The 17,983-nt window shown below is 52.5% G+C and overlaps 1 protein-coding gene across 1 annotated transcript in view; it reads left to right on the top strand.

The window, feature by feature from the left end:
* Window positions 1-17,983, top strand: part of PEPD (peptidase D) — a 117,308-nt gene that overhangs the window by 15,962 nt on the left and 83,363 nt on the right. The window contains exons 4-6 of the mRNA XM_036118464.2: window positions 1,319-1,382; window positions 7,883-7,930; window positions 9,313-9,374. Of these exons, the coding sequence (XP_035974357.1) occupies window positions 1,319-1,382; window positions 7,883-7,930; window positions 9,313-9,374 (174 nt within the window). The remainder of the gene's footprint in view (window positions 1-1,318; window positions 1,383-7,882; window positions 7,931-9,312; window positions 9,375-17,983) is intronic.

The following is a 17,983-nucleotide window of genomic DNA, read 5'->3' as shown; positions in this document are numbered from 1 at the left end:
GGTGATGGCTGAGACGCCCTCTGTAGGAAGCATCCCTTGAAAGCAGGTTCTTGGCATTTCCCAAATCTTCTGGGAGTTTGCGCTGGATGCTTGTCACAGCTGCAAGTGATGAAGTGACAAGGGGCCAGAGGTGGGTTGGAGACCTGCTGAGGATGCAGGGCATCTGTCCTGGCGCTGGGCCTGCAGCCGGTGCAGTGGAGGGTGGATGTGGTGAGGACCCCGATGGCCCCCCCCACCCTTATGGCGTGTGCTTTTGTGCATGGCTTAGAGTGTCACCACTTAGTCGCCAAGGGTCAGTGAGCTGTCCGTGGTAGACGGAGAACCGGGGCCTCCAGCCCCGGAGAGAAGTGGTGCAGGGCTCAGGGAGGGGAGTGGGCTTCTGTTTCCTGGCCAGTGACACCAGTCACTCAAAGGCACAGGGAGCTCGCTTTTGGAGATGGTCCTCTCCAAGTCTAGAAGTGTGCTTCCTCCCCTGGCCTCTCTGGGCCTCCCCAGGCACCCTGTCCTTGGCACCCTCACCCCCGTCATCTGCTCGCCCTTGAGAGTCCAGGAAGCACAGGCTGAAAACCATCTGCTGTTTTCCCCTGAGGCCTCTTTCGGATCTAACACTTGGTGACTAGAATACCATGCGATCACAGGCAGGCTGGGGGCATATCCCCCCGTGCTGATGTGGTGCCCAGGCGTGGGATGGCGCAGGATGGCGTGTGTGCGTCATTAGACTTGGCTGGTGACACCCTCCCCTCGTGTGGCTAGTGCCCCACCTCGTGTGAGCTCTGTCACCAGCAGTGACATCAACTCAGCCACTTACCAGGAGGCTGGGGGGGGGGTTGCTTGCCAGACTGCGACCATGACCCAGAGCCCTTTGGGGGGTGGCCCAACCTCCTCCCTTTGTCTCTGTCTTCTCATGGCTGATTTTTCAGTGGTGATGAGTAAGCTTGAATGTTTCTCATCACAGTGAGTAATACTGATATTGACTTCTTTCAAATGTTAATTTTAAAACATTCCTCTAAAGAGGCTCTATGGGGGGGGCTCCTGGGAGGCAGCTTATTTCATGCCCCAGAGGGAATGCTGGCTGGCCCCCCGTGGGCTCTCACTTGTGGTGGAGGGGGAGGTGTGGTCTGTAGATGCTTGCTGCCGGTGGCCAGGGTCACGGGCTCCTGGACGGCGGAGGTCAGCTGCGGGAGGTCAGGGAGGCAGGTGCAGTTCAGCGTTCACTCTGTGGCCCGGGGCTTTATGGTCTGGGCTTGGGGGCGGGAAGGCAGCCTGTGCCGAGTGTGGCCAAACCCTCACCCTGGTGTTCCTTGTGCTTCTCTCTGAGGATCCACTCCAAGGAGTACTTCAAGGAGAAGTATGCCGTGGATGACGTCCAGTATACAGACGAGGTCAGTAGCAGTCAACTCCTCTCTGAGCCGTCGAGGGCCCCCTCACCCCCTTCCTCTCACGGCCATAACCTGGTGGCCTGTGGTGGGATGTCACCACCTGGCCGCCAGCCACCGCGGCAGTGCCCTCGTTTGGGGAGCGCCGGCAGGACGTGTACCTCAGACTTCCCTGAAGAGGCCCCCCTTTTGCCTGGCCCAGGGCCCCTGACTCAGTGGCTGGAGGCTTCTGGTACCTGGGTTATGGCTGCTGAGCTTCCCAGAGGAGGACATCTCTGGGAGGTCTCATCTCAATGCCCCCCCCGGCTCAGCCCGGGCCCCCACATATTGGGAGGTCCTCCCCACAGCCGCCGCTGGCTGCAGATGCCACTGCCAGAAAAGCCCCAGACTTTGAGAGCCCTGTGGGGTGGGGTGCAGTTGGAAGTTTCCTGGCTTTCCTCTACTTCCCAGTGTGGATGCCCAGCGGTGTCATGTGGCCTGGATAGGTGAATGCCTGTCCTTCTGGGAGGCTCTGCATCTGTCCCGAATCCAGGCAGTCACAAGGCGCTGCCCCTGACTTCCACGGCTGATGGGACGGGGCTGGGGCAGAGGTGAGAGCGCAGCTATGCACCCCCATGGTCTCCTTGGGGGACCAAGGCCCCCAACACTGCAGCCACTGCCAGGCCCATAGGGAGGCCTCTCTGCTCTGTCCCTGGGCGCTGTTACAACCCCCACACTGTGTGCAGGTCAGTGCTAGGTAGAACATAAACACCAGGAGGCCTGCTGCTCAAGGTCTACCCCAGCCTGGCAGGGTCAGCTGGATGGGGCCCTCCCACGCCACATTTCCCCAGCCAGACCGAGATCGCACGTGGACGTACCTAAGAGCTGGGGATCAGTGTGGAAGCAGCTGCTGAGCCAGCCAGCTGGAGACCAAGCAGCTACCCCTTACCCTGGGTAGGACACAGGCTCTGTTGGGGAATGACGGCACTGGGTGGGAGGCAGGTTTGCAGGGATCCTGGCCAGACCCACAGCGCAGTGAAGAAGCAGTGTGGCTCAGCCCCCGGGGCGGGGGCCCGGCACAGTCTGCTGGAGGACGCCTGGCCCCACGCAGGCCCGCGTTAGTACTGTCCCCCACACAGACATGGTCCTGCTCCAGTTCTGCTGCCCTAGAATGCCCGCCCCCCCCCCCCCGTGTCCTACCCGAGCTCCGAGGCCTGTGCCAGCCCGCTGCATCCCCTGCTGACTGGTCCACACTGGCGCCCCTCCCACCCTGGCTCTTGGGACCTGCGGTGGACATGCTGGATACTGGCTGTGTTCTGCTCTCTAGTCTGCCTTTTGCTGCTTTATATTTGTCTCTAAGGCCCAGTTCCTTCCCCCAGACATTACTGTCACATTCTGCCTGCCTGGTTCCAGGGGCGTGTGGGCGTCAGAGCTGGTTGAGACCCAGGGCTGAACTCAGCAGCCAGGACCCAGTCTGCTGCAGAAGGTGACTGGCAGGGCGGTGCCTGGTCAGGAGGGCCTTGGGGAAGGAGTGCAGCTCGCATCGACGAGGCCGTGGGCGCCTGTGTCTGCGACACCTGCTGCCCGGTTGGGTTGTAGAGAGAGGGGGCTTTTGATGGATCTTTCTTGTCCTGGGATTTCAATACCAAGTTACTGGGGGTGACTCATAGCATCTAAAGAGTCTGTTAATACACATGTGACCTGTTGTATTGATCTCTTTGGGTGCAGGATCTCAAATAGTCTGAACATTTATTTGCATGCCCTGATGAGGTCATTTGCCACTTACCTTGTATCTCTAAGTACTAGGGAGCAGTGACCTACTCTATCCTTAGTTCTGATTTTATTCCTGACCCTCTCCTTTGGCAGGTGTATCCCTCCTGCCTCCATAAACTGCATTTTAACATTATTGCCCTTGGGGACCTTGACCTTCCCAGAAACTTGGAGGGGGCAGCCTGGGACTCAGCCCCCCCGAGTCAGAGCGTCTCTGTGCTACAGCCTGCCCAGCCACAGTCTGACGTTGTTGCTTCTGTGTCTGGGGGAACCTCAGCTCCCTTCATCCTGTGGCTTCTGGGGAGAAAGAGGAGAGCTGGCCTCCAGATACAGGGACGCAGGTCTGGAGCGTCGGGACAGGAAAGCCTGTCGTGCAGAATCACAGCCCCACAGAGCAGCCCACTCTCAGTCTGTATTTACGAAGCAGAATCTTAAATGAAGCCTTCAGAGGAGTTCAGAGGACAGGATCTCGGGTCCAAGAGCTGTCCTCTGTGTCCCGTCGTCATCACTGTCATGGTTCATCAATTCTTTCCTGACTTACTGCTCTGATTCTTACTGGAGACGGGGGCTCGTTGTTGACAGCTGGTCAGGTGCTTCACTCTGGGGTGGGGTGGCACCTGCAGGTTCCAGTAACATTGAGACGGATCCCTTCATCTCTTGTGCCCTGTTCTGTGGTGGGCCCACAGCTCATGCCTCGTTGCAGAGGAGGAGGCCAAGGCCAAGGGGACGGGCCTCACCTGCAGCCCCCAGCCGGGGAGCAGCAGAGTTAGGGGGCAACCCCCAGACCTTTGGACCCCAGAGGCCCTCCACTTCTGCATTTGCCCCGTCACACATAGGGGGTGACCCAGGCTCCCTAGTGTCTTTGGTCTTCTGTGGTTCGAAATGGAGCCTGATACTATAAACTACTACATGGAGACACCTGTGCTGGGAGGCCTTTGAGATGCCTGGAGCCTACTCCATCATGGAAGGTGGCAAGAAACCCCTTGTGTCGGGGAAAGGCTCCCCAGGCCAGTTCTATGGTGCCGACCCCCAGCTGACTTCGGGCAGCCTCAGCCATCTGTGACAAATCACAGCTGGGAAGCAGCTCACACCTGTCTTTTCTGAAAGAAGGCAGGAGGCCCCACACCCCAGGCCATGGCTTGTCCCTCGCTGTCATGTGTAAAATGCAGGTGTCTGATAGAGCTCCTCTCATCCCCAGAGATGACTCTGCTTTTAATTATTGAGAAGGTAGAGCAAACGGTGGTTCCCCCGAGAAAGGGGGGCTCAGGAGAACCTTGAGAAGTGCTTCAAGGCGTCGCACTCAAGTGCCGTGCCAAGGCTGGTATTCGTAACAGGAGGGGAGCTGGCAGGGTGGGGGGCCCATCTTGTGCACTTGCTCTCCTTTTCGGCCCCGGGCAGACGTTGGGAGGTGCGGGGTCACCGGCTCAGATTCGGGCAGGACGGGTGTCAGAAACCATCATGGTGGCACGGTGGTGGATGCCGCCCGCCTCTTGGCCTCGGCGTTGGGAGGCATCAGGGAGTGGCTGGGGCTGGGGTGGCACCTCTGAAGGGACAGCTGCTACGTGGGACTGCTGGTCCAGAGTTGCTGGAAACTCCCAATTGTGCAGGAGGAGCTGCAGATCCATGGTGTTTGTGAGCTTTCCTGATGCTTACATTTTAGAAACAAGTTCAGATTTTTAGACGCGTTGCCAGCCACCAAGTTGCACCCTTGTTTCAGACGGCCGTGAAAAACAGTTGCTTTTAAAGATTTATTTATTCACTTTGGAGAGAGCGAGCATGCGTGCGTGCAAGGGGGAGAGAGTCTTAAGCAGACTCCACATGGAGCGTGGAGCCTGACATGGGGTTCAGTCTCATGACCCTGAGCCAAAACCAGGAGTCGGACGCTTAACCGACTGCGCCAGCCAGGCGCCCCAAAACAGTTCACAAGCTTGGGTGCTCGCAGGGTGAAGCCCAGCTCCCTAGAGCAGGGCAGGCTTGGTTAAGGACTGCTCTGCCCCTTTCTCTGGCCCAGCACCCAGGCAGAGCAGCCAGCGGGCCTGGCTGGGGCCCTGAGCGTGAGGGTGCATGAGGGGTCCTCGGGCAGCCTCTGAGTGTCCCCAAGGGAGGGCCCCTCTGCACAAGGCTCTGATCAGTTCTGCCTGTGCCACGTCCCTCCACCTGCCAGCGAGGCCTGGCTGCCCAGGAAATTGATGCTGCCTGTGCATGCAGCACGTCAGGGGCATTTACAGCACTGGGTTGGGAAGGCTGATGGGTCCCCCGCGGCCTGCACTCCGTGGAAACGAGGCCCGGGGTTGACAGCCGAGCCGTCCTGTGCGCTGGAGCTGCATTTGAGCTGGCGACACACAGGCGCAGCCCGCCTCCTTTATCTCTGAGGCGTGGAACCGGGGTGTGCTGAGGAGAACGTAGTGCTAATGGGTCTCCATGTGGAAGGGCGGACGGAGCTGCCAGGCTGGGAGAGGTTTTACAACCGCAGAGGGAACCAGGGCCCACTCAGGCCGTCGTGATCAACCAGAGACGCTGTCTTGCCAGGCCTGGCAGACGCCCGGCCTGCTTGGTGTGTCGGCTCTCGGCCCGTCTTCGCACCAGGCAGCGCAGAGAGGCCTGCTTTCCCCATCATTCCTAACCAGCACGTCCCGAGCCATCGCCGAGAGAGAAACCACCAGACCGTGCATTTGTGATCTGGCTCCCCTCTGCCAAGGGCGGTGGCACGTGCCGTCCCCGGGTGCCTGCTCGCTCTCCAGTCCTGCCACCGTCATTGACGGGGCTGTTCTGTGCTGATGAATGGAGACCCTTCCTGTCGACGTGACAGCACACCCAGGGGCCTGACATGCACAGCTCTTGTTCCTTTTAATGCGTCCCCCCTCCTCCAGGAGGGCCTGTGGGAATGGCAGGGCTTCAGCCGAGCTGTTGGTGTGTGCAGCACAGAGGCGGGGGTAGGGGGTTCAGTTGTCCTCATGGCAGGAGTCAGAGAGGAGGGTCTGGGGAGGCGGAGCCTCGTGTGCCGTGGGGGGAGGGCGGCTGGCACACATCTGGAGGATCGTGTGGCCACCAGCATCAAAACCCTCAACGAGGCGTATGGCTTTTCACCCAGGGGTGTCACTGGGTCTCTCTCTCTCTTTTTTTTTAAGGAAATACATTTTTAAAGGAATTTATGGTAAGAAACTGGACTTGTATAGAAGAGTGTTCGTCAGGGCCTCTCTTACACTAGTTAATCGTTGGAAGTTATTTAAGTGTCCAGTAGAGGAATGAATGAATAAATGAACTGTGCCGTGTCCATTAAGAGAGCCATACAGCCGTATGTTCAACTCTGGCCTCTGCTCGTTTTTAACCATGAACCTGGACAAATGATTGAACCTGTCGGCTTTCTCATTTGTGAAATCTGGACACAAGTGGCCCCAACTTCCCAGGTGGTTAGATGAGATGATGTCTGGAGGGACCGGCACAGGCCATGATCAGGGGGCTTGTTGGGCGTTTCCCCTCCCCCGGCAGTAGAGATTGGTAAAAATCCCGTGGCTGGAGAATACTTCATCTCAGGAAACAAATGAAGTGTGTAACTTCGTATGATCCAGATGTCATTACAGATCTCTGTTTTCATGCGCAGAGATAAAAAGTCTCTGGGGATGGGATTGTAGGTGTATTTTATCTTCTTACAGTTTTCAGTATATTCCAGGTTTTCTCTGGGAGCCTCTCAGTATTAAAAAACATGTACATACATATGTCAAAACTTATCAAAATGTGCACTTTAAATATGTGCATTGTAGAGCCTGTCAGTGATAGCTCAGGAAAGCTGTTAAAACAACAAACAACAAATCCTTCTCACGCCCATGTCAGGGTGTGAAAGAGTTTTGGCTGGGGGTGGGGGCTCAAATACGGCAGGGGCCTCGGTAACCAAGATTCAGGGCAGACTGAGGCATGGGGGCCAGGAAAAGAAGAAAATGCTCCCACCAGGGTGCTTGGTGCTCTCGGGTACAGATGTCATGGCTAATGCAGTGTGGTGGGCACTTTGCCAAGGGAATGGGGCGGGAGATGAGGGAGTGAATGAATCTGTCTGGGTAACAAAAGGCTTCACTATTGCTGAGGTGGGGAGGAGGCATTCTAGGCAGGGGTCAGAGCCTGAGCAGAGGCATGGAGAGGTGAGGTTGTGTGGCACACTCATTCATGGGGTTGGGATAGAAAGCAGCCAGCATGCAGGGACATGAGGCCTGAGTGGGTCAAGGTGGAGGAGGGATGGAGAGTGGGGATTTGGGGTGGGGGACAGAGGGTGGGATTGGGGGAAGCTGCCTCCACACAGTCTAGGAGATGAATGGGGGGCAGGGAGGGAGGTGTCTGCCCTGGGGACAGGAGGCTGTTGGGATCAGTGCCTAAGAGGTAGTTGGAACAAGTCTTTCAGGAGGGACTGGCAGATGGACAGAGGTGCTGGCCTGGCGGGGTGGGGGGGTTGCGGGGTGGGCAGGTCTGGCGGCGTGGAGCTTGGGATGTGTGTGGGGCCCGGAGGCAGGGCAGCATGTGGGAAGGTGTGCCACGTGTAGGCGTGAATCCCTGTCTGCCACTTGATAGCCACGTGGCTTTCAGAAGTCCTTTGGTGTCCACAAGCCTCGGTCTCCTCATCTGCAGGATGTGGACAACAGCATCACTGCCTGGTTTTAACCACCGGCTCCATAAATGTGAGCTGACATCGTTAAGTCATGGTGGCATATCATCTCCATCAGATGTCTTTGCGATTGCTCTAAAGTGGATTTTTCTTTCTGACCTTTTAGATCGCCAGTGTCCTGACGTCACAGAACCCCTCTGTCCTCCTCACTTTGGTAAGTGGCTGGTGTCCAGGGATTGGGCACCACGGGGAAGGGTTTTAGGGAGCTGCCTACCCCTGCAGAGGATTTGGGAACTGGAGGAATGGTCATCGGTAACACGTATGACACCTCCTTCAAGATGGCTGAATACATCCGGGACCACGTCCTCCATCCTCCAGTGTCCCTGGGATGTGCCGGGTCCTGGCAGAAGGCACCACGCCTACTCCAAGGGTTAAAGCCCAGCTGGAGAATGTATTTGTGTCAGGCCGAGCTCACAGAGTTTGTGGATGTAGAATATCAGTGTGCTTCCACCCTGTGTCTCCTCCATTGTTAATAGAATTTTAAAGATACACCTGCGGTGCCTGTCTGCAAGGTTGTTGGGCTCTTTGGCATCAGATATAGAATTGGGTATGCTGAATGACCTGCCACGGCCTGGGGGTGGGTCGGGGTGCCCGGTGGGCCCCTGGTGCCTTAAATAGGGCTGTGGGGGCCCTCTGGCAGCGAAATGGCTCAGAGAGGAACCAGCTTTCTTGCACTTTTTTGACCTTGGGGAGTTTCAAATGTGGAGAGTGTACAACTGTTCTTCCCTCCCAAAGTGACCCTTTTCTCTTGTTCATCGATTTTTTTTCAGAAATAGTTCTTCTTGGTTTTTTATTTTTTTAAAGCACTTCACATGGTGTCTTTTTTCCGCTCTGCTGTTTTGATGGCCGAGCAGGAAGATTACGTGAGATGATTGTGGTCGGAGATGGCCCGGGCGTGTTTTCTTTGGGGGGCATTATTCAATGTTGGCCTGCCGTTCTTGAGGAAGGAGGGCGCTTCGGAACGCCTTGCCTCTCTGGGGATGGCACACTTTTCTCTGAGTCCTTTTTGTCTCCTCTCTTGTCTGAATTCCACTCTCCTCCCAGTCAGGGGAAGGACAGGGATGTACCACAGCTCCGTGGTGTCACTGAGAAGCGCCCATCACGCCGGAGTTGGGTCCTACCCACATCTCCGGGAGGGCTGGATGTGACCGTGCTTTGTGGACCCCGTCAGTGGGGAGTGTGCACACTCCCTGTCTGTGCCTGCACAGCCTGAGCTGGTTTTAGCAAAGTGATCTGAGGGAGGAGGCTTTCATGCACCTGGGATGCTGTTTGTGCGGCCCTTTCCTTTCCTCCAGGTTCAGGCTGCGGCAGAGAACGGACAGCTTGCCTTTGAGCAGGGGTGGGAGGGCAGGCTTGGCTGGGAGCTACCTGAACGGCAGGAAGGGATATGTTTGCTGGGCAGGGGTGGGGGCTCCAGGTTCTTCCCCAGTCCTGAGGCTGGATGGAGGAGGCGGGCGCTCCCCTGCAGGTGGTGGGGACCCCGTACGGCGGCCCCGTGTGCCTGCCCCGCCCTTCATGCTCCCTCTGTCTCTACAGCGTGGCGTCAACACAGACAGCGGCAGTATCTGCAGGGAGGCCTCCTTCGAGGGCATCAGCAAGTGAGTCCTGGGGCCCCTGGAATGGTCTCCCTCCTCCCCCGCTCACCTCTTCACCCGCAGGCCTTGCCCTGTCTGCAAGCTAGACGCAAAATACACGAACAGGAGGATGCTAGGAAGGAGTCGGATTGGGTATTTTGAGGAAATGTTTAGAAAAATGATTTGCCTAAGATCACTTCCAACTTCTGCTTCTCTGTTGAGCTCCATAATGCAAGTGCAGACCTGCCCGGGCTTGGGGAGCACGCACAGGCGGGGGCCTACTCTCCGTCTAGAGACCTGCTCTCAGCTCTGTGGTCCTTGCTCTTCTCAGCCCCTCTCCTCAGTCCTGGCACTGACTTCTCCCAGCCTGAGTCCGCTGTTGTCCCAGTCTCAGAGAGCGACCCCCTTACCTGCCCTCGCTCCCCCTGTTTAGCTCCAGGCCCATCCTCCAAACCCTGCTCCCCCTCCTGGGCCTCTCCAGGCGGGAAGGCAGATGTGGGGCCGAGGTAAGGCACCTTGCCCTCCTTGTCTCCCTCATACTGAGGCCCCTGGAGAGAGCTTCCTGCAAGCTGGGCTGTGTCCCTGGGCCGGCTGGGGACTGGCCCTGCGGTGGGGGGGGGGGGGGGGGGGGTCGTCTGGGGCTCCAGGCTGTGGCAGAGGAACCCTTGAGGGGGGCACCTGCTCCCCCAGGCTGCTGAGTGTGGCTGGCCCCCCAGCCTTGCTCCTGGGCCTCCCATCCCCAGCTCCCCCCCTTCCGCACTTACTCTGTGCCACTGCGTCCTGTCGTCCTTTGGTGGACTAAGGCGGTGACAGAGGAAGTGCCTAATAATTATGTATGAGCCTGAGCCACAGGGAGTTTGTGCGTCTGTGTGATGTAGGGGTGATTCGGAAGGATTATGAGCTCATAAATATGTATCGCTCCCCCAATGATAAGAGCGATGGGATGGGGGCAAGTATCAGGTTTGCTTCTCATTGCTCAAACCCCTGCATCCTCTTGGGAATTTCCCTGGAGTAGCCATGTGCTCGCTCTTTGAAATGCTGGCCGTGGAGCTGCCGTGTCCCCCCAGGCCCTGGAGCCGAGCGGAAGGCGTGGGCCCAGCCCGCTGTGGCCTGTCCTGGGCCCAGCCTCCCCTGGTCCCCTAGCCCTGCCGAGGTGCTGCTGCCTGGCTCACCTGCCTCAACCAGCACCAACATCTGTGTTCCCATGGGCTGGCCCCTCCAGCCTCCGCTAGGTCTCTGCCGCGTGGGGAGGGCCCTGAGTGAGAGGAGGGAGCCCTCGTGGCCACCTCGCTTAACAGAGCTTGCCCTCTGAGCCTCAGCTCCCGCACGCATAATGGTGTTGCAGGGGCTTGCATGGGGGCGAAATGGGATCCTGCTCTGCCCCGGAGCCTGGCATGGAGCTGGTGCTCTGGAAACAGGTGTTCACTTGTTCACAAGCACATCCCCATCAAGCCCTGTTGCCCCCCTGAGCCTCGGTCTCCCCGTGTCTGTGCAGTGGGCCAGGTGGACTTCGGGATCACTGATTATAAGAGTCCCGATGCCAGTGCGTTGCGGGTTCTTTGCCTGCCCCCTCCAGAGGTTTCTGGTGCCGAGAATGCCTCCCCAGCACCCCAGGAACAGGTCTGGCGGGTGGTGTGGCAGGTATGGGAGGGAGCACCGGATGTGACCCCTGAGAGCAGAGCTCAGCTGGCTGCTCCCCAGGTTTTCCCAGAGATGAGGCGTGGGCAGATTTCAGGGCCATCACAGTCAGTGGGCCGTGGCAGCTGAGGCCTCTTCCCTAGGAGGAGTCCTGCTGTGAACAGGACCTCAGCCTCTGGCCCCTGTTGGTCTGTGGGACCCCTCAGCCCCTGCCAAGAGCCCAGAGGAGCCTGTGCTCTGCCAAACCCCCTCCCTGCCCAGTCGGCATTTGGAAGCTTTTTTGGAGAGCCAGGGACTGCCTTAACTTTGCTGGTTCTCCCCAGGCCCTGGCCGGGCCCTCTCCGATCTGTAGTCCAGTCCAGATGGGGCTGACTTGGGGTACTCCCCAGCCGCTCGTTGCTGGACTGAGAGCCTGTCCCCCACAGGCTGGAGGAGCTGGGGGATTGTTTTCATACCCATGTGTCTTGGCCGATGCACCGATGCACCGCTGGTGAGAGCCCTCCCACATGTGTCTCTGCTTCAGAGTCCCCTGGCCTGCCTGTGGTCCTCCCTCCCTTCCCTCTGGGGCATCCTTCGAGTATCTCAGCCCTCGGGTTGCTCTGTTGGGTAGGAGCCTGCGGTGCGTGCCCCTACCCTGCATGCCACGGGTATGACTTTGGGCCCCGGTCTCTGCCTCCAGCTGCCCGCTGGAAAGTCCTGTCTGTATTCCTGGGCTCTGGGTGCCGCTCGGTCCCCTGCCTCCCACTCACCCTGGCTGCCAGCACCTTGACTTGGTCCCCTCGTTCCTTCTGCCGCTGTCCTTGAGGGCTGCTGCAGCTCAGCCACATTCACCTGCCTGCCACGTCTCCAGCTGCTGGCTGTGGATAATAATAGCCTGTTTCCTAAGCAAGATGAGTCTTGCTATTGTCCCACTTTCCATCGGTGTCTGTCACCGGTTGCTTCTTACTGCCCTAGTAAAGCATCTTATTCCTGGAAATTTGGGTTTTGACCCTTTTGGACTTCTCTGAAACACCCCACGTCTTGGATTTTTGATTGACCTGCTGTGGCAGAAGTTCAGGTTTGGCCTCTAGGTTTCTGCTGATGGGCCATCCCAGGCCACCTTTGTCCCTTGGCCTGGGGGGAGAAAAGAGCTTATCGTAGAACTTGTCCAGCCAGTTAAGAGCCTCTTCACCTCAGCTCCAGCTAGCCCCGGCCAGAGAACAGCTGGGTGGACAGGTGAGGGTAGGGGTGTGGTATGGAGGGCATGGGGCTTCTCCCTGTGGGCTCCCTCCCACGGCCGCCTGGAGCAATTGGTTCCTGTAGCCTGGGAGCAAAGGGCAGACATGATAAATCTTTGCTAGCATCTGAGGACTTAGACTTCAGAGCAGATTTTCCTGAGAGAGGGAGAGAGAGAGGGAGGCTGACCCTGGAGGAGAAGATCTGCAGGGGCCAGGTGGCTCATGGGGGTGCCTGCCTGCCAGGAGACAGTTCCCTCCAGAGCAGGCAGAGTGCCTGGGAGCCCTGGGCCAGGGCAGTGAGTTGCGGAGGGCTCAGTTTCATGTCGTTGTCTGAGAGAGAAATATGGTCGATATTTTACATCAGCTGGTTGTTCAGGATAAGCGTATTTCTTATCTTTTGGCATTTACTTAAATTGCCTTGCATATTTGAAGACAATTGGTTATAAATTAATTCCATTTAAATAAGCAGTTAAATATAGAATTGCTGAATTTGGGGGGTTGCTAATGTAGGGATATAAATATTCAAAGATGTGAATTTTAATTTTTTTTTTAAAGATTTTATTTATTTATTTATTTGACGGAGAGAGAGAGACAGTGAGAGGGGAAACACAAGCAGGGGGAGTGGGAAGGGAGAAGAAGGCTTTCCCACCGAGCAGGGAGCCCGATGCCAGGCTCGATTCCAGGACCCTGGGATCATGATCTGAGCCAAAGGCAGATGCTTAACAACTGAGCCACCCAGGCGCCCCAAAGATGTGAATTTTTAAACCCAGGAAATAGAGGGACTTTGTTAAAACCTGATGATCACAACGAAATGCCGGTCTGTGGTGGGGGGACTTGGCTTTGTGGTTACTGTTAACTTGCGTATCAGGTCACTCTTGGTTAACTTGAGCTTCTCATTATGGTCCATGGAATCTCCATGAGGAGACAGGAACCCACTCCAGCCCCTAGCAGGGGAGGACAGTGGGGGGCCCTTGCGGGCATGTTCTCCAGTGGGTCTCACCTCCTTCCTGGAGTTAGAAACTGCAGGGAGAAGGCCAGGAGCTGGGGCAGGGAGTTTGGGCCCATCCTGCTCACCCTTTGTCACCCGTCCCTCAGGCTGAGCCCACCAGGGAATTACCCTATGCTTCCAGGACACTTGCTCCCCACCCTCTTAGGCACTGGTGGGTTTGTTGTTGTTTTTACCCAACTGATACATGCTTATCATAGAAAATGCTAACTAGGATAGAGGCAATGGGGGTGAATGTCTTTTGGACTCTTCTGTGTGTGTCTTGAGTGTTTCTCTGAGTATTTTTGTATCTGAGTGCCCTTTTGCGTGAATCTATGTGTTTCTGTATGCGTGTATATTTAGGGGTCAATCTTTGTGTATTAGTCTAAGCATATGCCTGTCTGGGTTTGTCTCCGGGTGTGTGTGCGTGTGCGTGTGCGTGTGTGTGTGTGTGTGTATGTGTTGCATATACATCTGTGTGTGTCTGCCTGCACCTCTTCCTAAGTGCGTGCCTGCTTGGGTGTGTGTTCATCATATCTGTTGTGTTTGCATCTGTGTTTGTGTGCTGGGTCACTTTGCTGCTCATGTGTCTGTAGGAGCATGTGTGTATGTGTACGTACATTTTGTAAAGTGAAATTTTACTGCTGTGTTTTCCTGCTGAGTAGATAGGCCATTGCTTTTCCAAACGTCAAAGTGACATTTGGGGAAATGGGAGGCAGAGTCTGTGTTGTCGTCTTGATTTATGTCATCTGCTGCTCTGTTCTTGACTCTGAACCAGGTTGGCTGCCTGTGGTCTCTTTGATATTTCACAAGTAGGGCTTTGATGCTGCAACATTTCGGGTGACTTTGAGTTGGTCTTATTTGTGTAGTTAGGAGTCCCAAAAGCTTTGGAGATTTGGAATCCTCCTAGCCTGTTAATGCCCCCTTCCCACTTCTCTCCTCTGTCCTTCCTTCTTCAGTGGGCTCAACCAGCAGTGGGGGTGCCAGCTGCATAACCACAGCATTAGATAGGTGTTTTCAAACATCAGTAATGGGGCCATGGAGAGTCCCTGCTTGGTCATAAGCCAGCATGCCCTGCAGGGCTCAGAATCCAGAGGGTTGAAGCCTTGCCCCAGCTTCTCTGCTGAGGCCTGTATTTTGTGCTGGGCGATGCCATGCTTCCCCAGCTCTCTCACTGCCAGCTTGAGCTCTAGGTCACACATGATGTGCCCTGACCTGATCTTTTTGTGTCTCCTGGGGTCCCTTTTCCAATTATGTTTATCTTATCAAAGAACAACTTTTGGCTTTATAGATTTTTCTTTATTTTGTGTTTGCCTTTTATTTCATTGATTTCTGTGCTTTTTAATTTCCTTTTAATTTCTTTAGGTTTGTTCTTTCTCTAGCTTCTTGAGAGAGAAGAAAGGGACATGTTTGGGGATAGGAGCTTAGATCATGGTTTTCTTTTCTTTCTTTTAAAAAAGATTTTATTTATTCATTTGAGAGAGAGACAGAGCACAAGCAGGAGAGGCAGAAGGAGAGAGAGAAGCAGACTCTCTGCTGAGCTGGGAGCCCGACATGGGGCTCGATTCCAGGACCCTGAAATCATGACCTGAGCTGAAGGCAGATGCTTAACTATCTGAGCCACCCAGTGGCCCCATAGATCATTGTTTTCAGTGTTCTTTTCCACTAAATACCTTTTCCTCTGGGCATCGTTTACCTGCATTTCACCAGTTCTGATATTTCATGCTTTTATTTTCTAATTTTGTTATTTCCTTTTTGAACAGCAAGTCCTTAGAAGTCTATTGCTTAATTTCCAAACAAATTGGGATTTTATAGTTCTCCTTCTGTTACTGATTTCTAGTTTAATTCTACTGTAATCATTGAGCATTTTCTATATCTCAGTGCTTTGAAAATTGTTGAAACTTCCAGTATATGATGACTATGATAAATGTTTCTTGTGTGCAGTTTTGAACATAAGTGGAGAGGAAGGGCCTTGTTCCTCATCTTAGGGGAAAGCTTTTCATCTTTGACCATTAGCTATGATGTAGGCTGTGTGTTTTTTGTAGATACCTTTATCAGGTTGGGGAAGTTCCCTTCTCTTCCTAGTTCATTGAGTGTTTTTATCATGAAAGGTTGTTGGATTTTGTAAGATCCTTTTTCTACATCTGTGTGGTTTCGTTCTAAATTCTGTTAATATGGTGTATTATATTCTTTTTGTCTGTTGAAGTAACCACATTCCTGAGATAAATATAATTTGGTCATGGTGTATGTCCTTTTGATATGTTGGTGGATTTTGTTTGTTAGTGTTTTGTTGAAGATTTTTTTGTGCCAGTGTTCATGAGAGATTTCTAGCTATAGTTTCTTATGATGTCTTGGTTTTGGTATCAGGGTAATTCTGAGCTTGTAGAATGAGTTGAAAAGTGTTCCTTCCTCTTCTAGTTTTAGTAAGAGTTAATGAAGGATTGGTGTTAATTCGTTTTTAAACATTTGGTATTCATGATGAAGGCATTTGATCCAGGGCTTTTCTTTGTGAGGAGGTTTTGATTACTAATTCAGTCTCTTTAGTTGTCATAGGTCTATTTGGATTTTTTTTTTCTTGTATCAGTTTTGGTAGTTTGTGTCTTTAGGGATTTGTCTTTTTCTTTCTTTTTTTTTTTTTTAAGATTTTATTAGAGAGAGAGAGAAAGAGAGCACAAGCGGGGGGGCGGGGCAGAGGAAGAGGGAGAAGCAGGCTCCCCGCTGAGCAGGGAGCCAGACATGGAGCTCTATCCCAGGACCCTGGGATCATGACCTGAGCTGAAGGCAGAAGCTTAAGTGACTGAGACACTCAGGCATCCTGGAATTTGTCTTTTTCATCTCAATTATCCAGTTATTGCCATATAGTTGTTCATTATATTCTCTTATAATCCTTTTAATTTTTGTTAAATCATTAATAATGTCCTCTTTTTAATCTCTGGTCAGTAACTTGAGCCTTCTCTTTGTTTCTTGGTCAGGCTAAAACTGTCAATTTTGTTGATGTTTTCAAAGAACCAATTTTTATCCCATTGATTTTTCTCTACTGTTTTGCTGTTCTCTTTTTTGCTTATTTCTGCTCAAATTTTTATTCTATTCCTTCTGCTTGCTTTGGGTTTAGTTTCCTCTTCTTTTTCCAGTTTCTTTTTAAAAGATTTTGATTTATATTTGTGAGAGAGTGCATGCATGTGTTGGGGGAGAGGGGCAGAGGGAGAGAGAGAGAGAGAGAGAATCCCAAGCAGGCTCCATGCTCAGTGCGGACGGAGCCTGGCGTGGGGCTTGATCTCAAGACCCTAAGATCATGACCTGAGCCGAAATCAAGAGTCTGATGTTCAACCAACTGAGCCACCCAGGTGCTCCTCCTTTCTCTAGTTTCTTAAGGTACAAGAGTAGGTCATTGGTTTGAGATAACTTTCTTCCTTTTTAACATCGGTATTTTTGGCTGTTAACTTCTTTGTAAGCACTACTTTAGCAGCATTCTTAAGGTTTTGGTACGTTGTGCTTTTGTTTCCATTCGTCTCAGTATTTTCAGTTTCCCTTCTCATTTCTTCATTGACCTATTGGTTATTTAAGAGTATAAAATTTAATTTCCACAGATGAGTGAATTTTTCTTCTGTTATTGATTTCTAATTTCATTCCAGCGTGCTTGGAGGACACACTCAATATGATTTCAGTCCTTATAAGTTTATTGGGAATTGTTTTATGGCTTAACATATGATCTATTCTGGAGAATGTTCCATGTGCACTTGAGAAAATGGGTATTCTACTGTAGGGTGGAGTAGTCTAGAGATGTCTGTTAGGTGTAGTTGGTTGATAGTGTTGCTCAAGTCTCCTATTTCCTTGTCAGTCTTTCATCTAGTTGTTCTATCCATTACTGCAAGCAGAGTATTGAAGTTTCCAGATATTGTTGAGTTATTTATTTCCCCTTCAATTCTGTCAGTTTTTGATTCATATATCTTGGGGCTGTGTTGTTAGGTGCATATATGTTTATAATTATTACGTCTTCTTCATGAATTTATCTTTTAATTTGTATAAAATGTTCTTTATCTTTAGTAAATTTTTTAGTCTTACCCCTTATTTTGTCTGATATTAATAGAGCTGTTCCAGCTCCCTTTTGGTTTATCTTTGCATTATACATCTTTTCTCATCCTTTCATTCTCAACCTATTTGTGTTTTTGACTCTAAAGTGTGTCTTTTTAGAACATTTACTTGTATCATGTTTCTTTTAATTCCTTCTGCCAGTCCCTGCCTTTTAATTGGAGAATCAAATCTATTTACATCTAAAGTAATTGCTGATAAGGAATGAATTTCTTCTGCCATTTTGTCACTAGTTTCTATATGTCATATGTCATTTTTGTTCCTCAGTTTCTCCATTACTACTTTCTTTTGTATTTAATTGATTTTTTTGTGATACATTGTTTTTATTCCTTTCTCATCTCCTTTTCTGTATGTTTAAATTATTTTCTTAGTTATTACCTGGGGGATTGCAAATGACCTCTTAAACTTGTGACAGTCTAGTTTTCGTTAATGTCAACTTAATTTCGGTAGCATACAACAACTCTGTATAGCTCCATGTTGTCCCCTCCTTTGTGCTGTTGTTGCATACAGATTGCATCTTCACATGTTCCATTAGTCAACACAGATTTACAATTACTGCTTTATGCAGTTGTCTTTTAAGTCAGAGAGGTGAAAAAAGGAGTTAGAAAAAAAAGTACATTTACTCTGTCGCTTTAGTCTTTTAAGTCAGAGAGGTGAAAAAAGGAGTTAGAAAAAAAAGTACATTTACTCTGTCGCTTTACTTG

Source organism: Halichoerus grypus, chromosome 15 (genome assembly GCF_964656455.1).
Source record: "Halichoerus grypus chromosome 15, mHalGry1.hap1.1, whole genome shotgun sequence".
NCBI lineage: Eukaryota > Metazoa > Chordata > Mammalia > Carnivora > Phocidae > Halichoerus > Halichoerus grypus.
This window is presented reverse-complemented; position numbering and strand designations above follow the sequence as displayed.